The 10,088-nt window shown below is 41.3% G+C and overlaps 1 protein-coding gene across 1 annotated transcript; it reads left to right on the top strand.

The window, feature by feature from the left end:
* The first annotated feature begins 768 nt into the window (after positions 1–768).
* ston1 (stonin 1) lies at positions 769–9,351 on the top strand. The gene is made up of 4 exons (XM_085297167.1): positions 769–967; positions 5,701–7,579; positions 8,103–8,305; positions 8,420–9,351. The coding sequence occupies exons 2-4, from the start codon at positions 5,728–5,730 to the stop codon at positions 8,483–8,485; spliced, it is 2,121 nt and encodes a 706-aa protein (XP_085153293.1). The 5' UTR covers positions 769–967; positions 5,701–5,727; the 3' UTR covers positions 8,486–9,351.
* Positions 9,352–10,088: the final 737 nt, after the last annotated feature.

Genomic DNA, 10,088 nt, shown 5'->3' with positions numbered 1-10,088 from the left:
ATTAATCACTCCTAAAATTGACCTAACTTTACCTGCTGCGTTTATGGGGGGTGAGGGAGACTGGGAATTGTAAGTTGTGTATAATTTAAAAAGGCGAAAAAGCAGCCGCTAACACACCCAAACTACTGGGAAATGAGGCACAGACATGTGGGGACTAGAAGAGCAGTTTCTGATGCCGTCACTTGTTTTGAAAAGAAAAACGTCGTTTTATAGAAATTCGCGATGCTTTCAAGTACTCTTGGTACATGACTGAAGAGTACAGTAGCTCTAATAAGAAGTTTGTATAGGCTGCAGAATTACTATACATAATACCAAAGGCATTTATATTACTGTAAAGTTAGGCGATTTAAACACCCTGCTTGAAGTTGTGTGTTTTATACAACTTAAGTTTTTACGTGCTTTTGTTTTGTAAACAGCGGTGAAAGGGCAGACGAGATTCTCTTTTTGTGTGTGATGAAATAATGATCAACTTGTCTTTTCTTCTTTTTTAAAATTATTTTTTTAATCTTTTGCTAAACTGAATAACTATCACAAGGCCAAAGGTTGTAATGACACACTTTATATAAATGTGGCAGTTGGGTGCTATGTTTATGGTTAGCTTTGAAACATTGTCAACCGTATCTGAACTCTGATAGTTACTGAGTGAGCATATTAACATTAATTTGTCGAAATATGAACTTAGTAAGTTAACGTATGTCCAGAAATAGCCAATATTCTGATGTGTCCCACCGCAGTGAACGCAGCACTGCTGTGTTCAGTCCCACAGTGTCCCGTCGGAGGACAACCATCAGTCTGAACTCGGGAGGGGGAAGCGCTAGGCTGTGCAAACTCCCAGGATTTACACTCTGCCATTTTGATCAGGACCGGGCCGACGTCGGAGTTCAGACGTGTCCATCAAAAAACAAAAAAACAACAACAAAGCAACAAAAAGTCATGGCCTGAATTAGTCACTGCTGCTGCTAAGTTTGTGAGTATGTTTTCCTTTTCGCTTGTACTCAGGGAGCTGTGTTTAGTTCAGGTCACGTTGTAAAAACCAAATAAACTGTTTTAGTGTACTCTTTTTTTTTTTTTGTAAGTGTCGACCAGGTGTGCTGTCGTGTCGTCGCTCGGTCGAGAGTGACTGGCGCGTGTGGTGCTCACCTAAAAGTGCGCAAAGCCAGAGCACGATAAAAGTAAACTCAGGGTGACAACTTTACTCCTTCGAGCTCGTGCGTCAAAACAAAAGGCGCGGAGCTTTATCCCAGGATTGGGCCTCTCTGTCCGGGACGCGGGGCTGCCTCTGTTGTGGATGACAGCATGCTTGGTACTGTTTTGTGTGTCCAGTCTTGAGTTGCCATGGGACGAAAAGAAATGTTGTTTTCCAGCAACTAGTTTTTGTGTCTGGCAGCCAACTGACCGCGCGCTGGGTGTGACAATGAAACAGTGTATCAAATAAGTGTGATTTAACAGGAGGCATACAGTTTATCTGCGCATGTAGATGATATTAATAGGAAATGTGTAGCCTTTTTTTTAATACAGTAAACTTTTAATAAGTATGGCTAAATGTGAGATTTTGTAACTTTTGCTGGACTGTAGCCACTTTAGCAGTGAAGAGACCAGTGCGAGAGTCATAAAGACAGTAAAGTAGCCCAATCATAGTCTACTAACATTAGATAACATCCTCTAGTAGCAATCAAAGCTGCTACAGCAGGAATGTTAAACTCATTTTACAAGTATTTTGATTACATGTAAATCTTCCCGTTTAATTTTGTTGCATAAGTACAATTTATAAAAATAAATGCATTTGGACAAGTGAAATGTACTTGGTAGAGGGATTTCCAACTCATTTTACAATGTAAGCCACATACAGCCCACTTTGATTTGAAGGGGAAAGAAACTGTTTAACTATACATTTAATCTCTGAGATATTTTAATGTAAGAATAAGAAGAGCAGTTTAAACAGGACATGCCAGATTGAGGAAAAAAAATGCTGCTCTAGGTAATGAAAGGCATCTGTTAGCATGTCTTTTTGGGCTTACGTGTAAGAAATGAAGGTGTAAAATTAAATAAAAGGTTTTGGTTGCTTTTGCTCAGAAAGTTTTTGTTAATTCACAGTATTTGTTTCCTTGTGGACTCACTGTGAAATTTCTATAGTAGATTGTGGGGGGGGGGAATGGGTTTTTTCCTTTATTGAGTGGTTTATTCATTACTCAGGAGTAATGGAGGGGGTCATTATCAGTAGGAAAAGCTGTAAAACCAATGAAAATGCAGTTTAAAAAAAAAGTTCAAAATGTATGCTGTCTTTTACATTTTCCAAAGCAGTTCAGTGGGATAGATTTGAGTATTTTCCAGGTCAACTCTGGCCTGTGGGGCTTATGTTTGTCAACCCTGTACTAGAGACTGCAGCTTAAACCCCCTGTGTACTAGAACTAATATCTATACATTTTAATTTATTCTATTATTTGTTTTCATACTTTAAGCACAAGTTTATAATAGTTTATCCCTTCATTCCAGATGAAAGGAAAGCATAATTAAATGAGTAAACTACATCCACAAACATCCCCCCATTCATTCCTCCTCATTCTGTTCCCAGTCATGCTTGTCTGAACTGGAACAAATTTCCACAATAAATGCGGCAGGGAATCCCGGGATTAAAGTGTATAACTAACATAACGCCGATTCATTCAACGTGTGAGGAGACAAAAAGAGCTGCGGCACCCACACTCGCTCCTGTGCTTTGTGTTAATGGGAGCTCACTTTGCACACGATGCCACTGCTGCCACTGGAAATGGGTCATCACATTTTCAGCTCTGCACTAGTCCATGCTCTCATTGTGGTTACAATGGTAGCAACCTGCCCTCTCATTTTAAAGTGTCTTATTTTGTTTATTTATATATACAAGTTTTATTTCGAAGGAAAAATATTCCAGGCTGTGGTGTGAATGTACAGGAAGTGGCCAGAGAATCCAGCAGGAAAGTGTCTTCTTTAATCAGGAAGCATCTGTCTGCTGAGTTCAAGCCCTGGTGTGTGTGTGTGTGTGTGTGTGTGTGTGTGTGTGTGTGTGTGTGTGTGTGTGTGTGTGTGTGTGTGTGTGTGTGTGTATTTGTTTTTTCAAATTCAGCAGTTTTGTTGAACCACAAGACTTTCCACTCAGTCATCATTTATCAGTAATTAACCATATAAGCAATACTATTTTCAGTTGTTTCATGGCTGTTCCCCTTTGTGGATTGCATGTTCTCATGCTCCATGCTTAATTTTTCCACTATCTGCCAGCTGATCTGTTAGCGCGTGTATTCATCCTCCCATGCAGTTTTGAAAAAACCAATATCAAAATGCTCTACACGACTGGCGCCTTTTAAAGCTTACATTTTCAGCAACTAGCGAGGCCAAATAGCTGTGGTTAAGCAGCATTAGACCTTGTTAATGTCCATGAGGTGTGCAATTTTTTTTTTTTTTTTTTTTTGCCTACCCTTGGTTTAGCAAGCAATTTAAATAACTACAGTAATGATCAGTAATGATAAACTTGAGAAGCCGGATGGTCTTTGTTGGCTGTTTGTCATAACTGCAGGGCTGTAATTTAAATGCAAACCAACCTGTACAGGGAGCCTGACGTTGCCCGGCAGAATTACAGGTCTTAACTTTGCATTGGTTTTTAGCTGGTAGAAATCTGATGAGGTCATCTTAAGTCTCGAAACAATAATAAGTCAGTGTAAAAATCCTCATGGTAGTTCCGACTTGTTTTTGTTTTTAAAGTACATAATTAGTTTCATAAGGCTCTCTTAATCCCCAGTCTCTTTTCGCTGCGCTTTGGCAGTAATAAATAATCAGACCAATCCAAATTTATGACCTGTAGAACTGGTGGATTTTTGAAGTGTGATAAACTGACATTAAGATAATATTTGTTGTCAGTTCACACGAATACAGCAGCCTGCTATTTCCTGTGTGCAAAGCGGCTTGTCCCAGAGGAATGTGTGGAATGTATTCTTTTGTCCTCTGTTGATTTAGCAGAGTCTCATTTCTGCATTGCCTGCTGGAGAGCCCAGGAAGAGATGGCTGGCTTGGAAATGAGTTTGAAAGACTGTCAGTAACCCCCTGTGGAGATTTCCTCCTCCTCTGTGAATCGAAGCAGATGGATTCTATAAGTTGGAGAGACGGATGAGCTCGTGGAAACGTCTGCGTAAAACCTCACAAACATCCTCTCATTAGAAAGATGTTCTTCACTGTTTGACTGAGGAGTTGTCAGTCCACTCTTCTGAATCAGAACACCCTCCCTTACTCACACACACACTTCCATGTTTATTTGTAGCAAGAGGAACTTTCCACTCCATGTCTCCTCCATGCAAGTCATGGCTGCGTCTTGGAGCGCAGAGGGAGCCTGTAATTGAGGCTTTCTGTCCCCCTTTTTTTATGGGAAGATGAAGCGTCTGTATTTTGTAAGGGGGCTTCACTGAGCCGGATATTACTGAGAGCTGAACTGCCAGCGCATCAAAAGGCAGATTGTGATTGAGTAGCTGGAAAATTAACTGCGAGATCGCATAAAGATTACAACATGTTTACTCTCTAACCACTGGCAGATTAGCCTGAACGTCATTCCTGTTTAGCAATATCGCCATACTTTTTCAATATCTCATTCATATATTAAAATACCATCCACCATAAAGATGCCATGCACACTTTGTCCCTTTTTGAAGCCTCGTGTGGAACTAGATGAGCCCCAGTGTACCTGCTTCTCTCATCTGACCTCATGGTTTTTTAACGAGGCTGGACTTTTTCTGCCATGGCTAACTTTTCTCCCACGCAATTTGGAGCACGCTGGCTTTGAAATATTTAGACAGCACAGCAGGTCTAAAATACACCTTTTTACATTGCAGCAGCTTTGAACTGCCACATCTCTGAAGTCTTTTGCTTTATCCTCTATGCATTTAAAAAAATTCTGAGCTACAGAGAGAGAGATTCTAAAAATCCTTTGAGAAACTGCGATGCAGTGTTTGGTTTGCATCGACAGCTTTCCAAAGTCTTGCTATTTTGACTAAGAAGAACAGATTTCTTCACCCATTTCTCAGGCTCACACTTTGTATTGGGATATTGTTAGAAGAATAAAGACTGTATCATTTCTTGTATTGCTTGCACAACTGATCTAAATGAAGGAGGTGGTCTATGTGTGAGAGTGAGTGAGTTTATTAAAGTTGCATAAACATGCATGAAATCCCTGTTACAATTACCGGTGTAAAGACAAATCTGTCAGTGCAAGAATTCCCTGCAGTCTCCTGTCACCATTCCTTTAACCCTCATCTTTATAGCTAAAAGATAAAACTCCGGGAATGAGTTTTCATGTTCTATGATGGAATTACTTCTGAGAGTTTCCAGTTAATAAATGTCTATTAAAAAAATAAATCTGTGGTGTGAGAAACTCGACTCCCTCTTCGCCAACACTGGGCTGCAGAATGCTTATTCAGCTGTCACGTCAGCGAACCTTAGGTAATTGTAATAGAGAAAAAAGAAATGAACTTGTTCCGGGTCAGGTGTTGATTAAGCTTTAATGGAGTACTTTAAAGACATGATTTATTTATGTCCTCGAGGGCTCTCTCTTGTACCGATAGCAAAGGTTTCAGTTGTTCGTGCTTTGAGATGGGAGCTGACTTTAGAGATTTGATCTAAATTAGTTTTACATTTGAACTTGGGTCAATAGTGTCTCATTCTTCTTTCTTTTTCTTCTAACAGAGAAGAAGACTGCAGACCTCTTTGGCCATGTGCTCCACAAATCACTCAAACTGGGTCACGTTTGAAGATGACACCACACCGCTATCGTCACCTCAGAAGCCTCTGCAGTCCCCAGGACTTATCAAAGCATCAGTGCCGCGTCCCAACGGCCTGAAATTAGTGCTTCCTCCAATCAAAGATACTTCCTGGAGCTTTAGTAGTTCCCTGGAATCGCCTCAAAGTCACTCAAGTCTTAGCGGAAGTTCCTGTGTACCATGTAGCACACCGTTTAGCACTCCTGAAGGTGGGGTTCCTAGCAGCGCGTCACCATTTTACTCCAAAACATGGGACAAGAAGGACTTCTCAAGGAGTTTTTCCAGCCCAGTTACCACCTCTGTTTTCTCTCCTGCACCACAGGCCCTGAATCAAACATCAGATGGGCCAAGCCCTTTCCCTTCTTTCAAGGGTAATTCAGGACACTTTAACCCGTTCTGGGATGGACCTAGACTAAATACGGATGCGGGTAGCTCCTCCTCAGACTCTGAATCGGACAACAGCCTTCCACGTTTCTTTATACGGACCAAAGATGGCAGTGAGCCTCAGCGTGACCAGCTTTCCTTCTCTGTTGTTTGCAACAAACTGGAAGGCCTACATACAAAAACCGACAGCCAGACAGAGACAGACAAAGAAGGGCAGAGGCGGCTAAGTTGCAAAAGTGAGGTGTTAAGTGAAGGTACATCTCAGTTTGCACCTCGTGGTTTGTTTCGTAGTCAGAAGAGAGACGGTTGGTCTATCATGCTCAGGATTCCTGAAAAAAAGAACCGCATGTCCTCGCGTCAGTGGGGACCGATCTATCTCCGCTTGTTGCCGGGAGGTGTGCTACAGATGTTCTATGAGAAAGGGCTTGAGAAGCCATTCAAAGAATTTCAGCTTCTCCCTCACTGCAGGCTCTCGGATCTTAAACTGGAAAGCTACAGCGAGCCCCGCAAAGTCCTCACAGTCAAGGTGGAACATTTCTCCTACACAGAAAAGAAGCGCTTTCACCCAAAGTTCGAGGTTAGTCACGAAGCTGAGGTAGAGCAGCTCCTCAAGTTTGGCTCCACAGTGCATGATGAGATCGAGGACCTGGTGGTCTCCATGGAGGAGGAGATCTTCAAACTGAGTGTCCCCCACCAGCAGAGGCGGCACTACGAGGAACAGGAGCTGTCGCTGCAGATCACCGATCACATCTGGATACAGCTAGATAAGTGTGGGGGCGTAATGGAGCAAACAGCCTTCACCCAGATTCACTGTCTTGCTTTTCTGAACGGACTAGGAGACTGTTTTCTTGCCCTTAATGACCTCGGGTTGCTGCACTTTGACTCCAGCTATGGCTCAGAGGAGGGCAGTGAACTCTGGATGGAGATTGCAGGCTACCATTTCCACAAATGCGTGAATGAGATGGAGTTTCAGAGGTCGCGACTGATCAAGTTTTTGCCTCCTGATGCATGCAGAGTGGAGCTGATGCGCTACAAAACAAGGGTCCTAGGTTGCACTGAAATTCCCTTCTCAATCAAAGCTACGGTAACGGTTCAAGGTGCCTACGTGGAGCTCCAGGCCTTTCTCAACATGTCAACCACGTTCCTTTCTTGCATGAGGGAGTCTGACACTCACTACCCGCTGTGTGAGAATGTTGTGATCCGCGTTCCGGTGCCAGGCGACTGGGTCAAAGTGACACAGACGGTGGCCTTACTGCGACAGAGGTCTTTAAAGGCCCGCATGAACAGAAATGCCTGCTTGGGCTCAGTCACCGCTGCAGATTCACAGCCTGTCATGCAAGTGTCGATTGGCACCGTCAAGTACGAGAATGTATATTCGGCGATCGTGTGGAAGATCGACAGACTGCCTGCAAAGAATATGGGTAACGCTTATGACAGGTCAAAAAGGAACCTGTTGTACTTTTCCAGCTGTATATAGTTTTAAGCTCTGTCAATTTGGATAGTTTTCTGTGATTACATGCTTCATTGGTGCAAAGTCTGAAACATGCTGTTTCCGACCCTTTTTAGCTAGCTTTCTTATGATTGGCTGCTCCTTGTAAACAGAAGGTTTGAACAGCAGCTTTAACTTTAATGTCCACAGCCAGGGCTCTGTGAGACAAGAGACAGGACACCAGTTAAAAAGAGTATTTGGTGCAGTCTGAAGCTTTACACATACATTGACCTCATTATTTGAAAGTGTAGCCATGTTTAATCTGAGACTACTGTAACAGTACATAAGTGACAGAAATAATGAGGAGCATGATAGGTCCCCCTTAACATTTAGCCTTACACATCCTTTTCTCATACTGCTTTTTACTCTTGCCTCCTTCTGCCTATGCACAGTATGTTTGTCGTGCTGTGATGTACGACGACAGCTGCAAGTGACCTTTCTTTCCTGCTTTGCAGCCTTGGATCATCCCCACTCATTTTCCTGCAAACTGGAGCTGGGATCTGATCAGGAGATCCCAAATGACTGGTACCCTTTTGTCACGATGGAATGTGAAATTGTGGGCGCGGTTGTGTCACAGACCAGGGTTAAATCCTTGGGCACTGTGAATGACATCCAGCCGCAGAAACATGTGACCAGTTGGACGCGCTATCACTGTCAGGTGAGATGCTTCAACGGAAAAATAAAAATATCTTCATCTGTGCTTAATTGTGGATCGATTTTTTTTTTTTTTTAATTTATTGGAACTAACTTTTTTCTTTCTTTCTTTTCTTAGGTGGAAGTGGAAAAGAAATGGATTGAAACAGAGTCACAGAGGCAGTCTGGCTGTATGACGCAATGATGATTAAAGACACTTAGTAGAGGAAGTTATTCCTATAAAATGTTTTTCAAAATCTTAAAGGTGAAGGGATATTAAAAATAACAGGGTGAAGCGAGACTTTCTGCTTATATCTGGTTTTAGAATTCATAAAATCATGCAGCTTGGTAGCATTTCTGATGGAGGTTCTATGATTTTTATATCCTTTAACTGAGACTGAACTTGTTTAGCCCTAATAAACAATTTAACACAGTCCTTATACCTAGCACTTTACATTTAATAGATTTATAAATTGTATGAGATTTACAGCTTATACGATTATGCTTGCATCTGCAATATCTGCACTGTCCTCCAGAATTATCAACATCAATTAATAAATGCACGCCAAACACGTTGTCTAATATAAGCAACTTAAGTAATGGCCTTTTGAGATCATTACTTTAGAGAGGTTAAATATCAACCGATGCTACGGGTGGTGCTACTGTGTTGTCCATCTATATTTAAAGTTGGCACACTTTGAATTTTTTTTTATTTGTACAAAATCTTTGTGGAAATGGCACGAAAATGTTGGATCGTTGTGTGGGTACTGATAATATATAAAGTGAGATTTCTTTTTGTCTCAAGCAACAAAAGTATTGTTTATCTTGAGCGGACCCTTTGACTTTATACTGAGGTTGTGTTGTGTTGGAGGACTGTAATTTTATTTAAACAAATCAATTCTGTATCTTTCTGCTCTCTGGGTTGTGAATCGGGTTTATATATGATAATAAAAAAAGGGGTGAAGGGCCATACTGAACAAAAAGGTGTTTATTGATAACTTTTATGTATGAAGTACCTGGCTTAAGCTGGATATTATATACATCAAAAGTAAAAAAGAAAAAGCAATTAAACCAGAATGAGTCATGGTAGTACTTCTTTCACAGCTGTTATCTCGCACTCGTTTTTTTCTCCACACTTGGTAATTTACTCAACACGGGGGCAGAGCAGTTATAAACCTGCACCTCACTAAGATTCAAAACAGTGTGAAAATTAAATGCTTCCCATCACTGCAGGCTTTTGCTGAGACGTATGATTTGTAGGCCATGATAAACTGCTGCAGGCTGCTGCATGAAGTTGCTCAGAACGCCGGTACAGACAGAGAAGTCAGTAAGTTTCAGTATTGTTTCACTACACTGCTGGTGTTTTATTATGCAGTATGTTTTATAAGGGCATCTGTGTTTATGAGTCATTCTCAACCAATGCCTCAACATGCAATCTATTAAGTCTCTCCCTCTTTAAAAGAAAACGTGTTCTTCTTAAATCTGTAAAATGAGTTTTACTGCCCTTCAGCAACACTTAAAGTCCAGTTATGATTTTTTTTTTTTTTTTTTACAAATTTTGTCACTGACAATCATAACTCTTAAGTATAGTCTTAAAATATACACTCTCTTTGTTAGGTACAATTGTTCAACTCCTTAATCCAAATGTCTAAGCCAATCGCATGACAGCAACTCCGTGTGCTGAGGCATGTTCACACTAAGCAAGGTGATTTATGTGACTTTGAATGTGGTACGGTTGTTGGTGCCAGACGAGCTGCTCTGAATAGTTCACAAACCGCTGATCTAGTGAGATTTTTCTATAAAACCAT

This window comes from Mchenga conophoros, linkage group LG13 (genome assembly GCF_057382185.1).
Source record: "Mchenga conophoros isolate Kocher_MC1m ecotype Shallow Benthic linkage group LG13, M_conophoros_male_GT1.1, whole genome shotgun sequence".
NCBI classification, from domain to species: domain Eukaryota; kingdom Metazoa; phylum Chordata; class Actinopteri; order Cichliformes; family Cichlidae; genus Mchenga; species Mchenga conophoros.
Note: the sequence above shows the minus strand (reverse complement) of the source record. Positions and strands in the feature narration are given on the sequence as shown.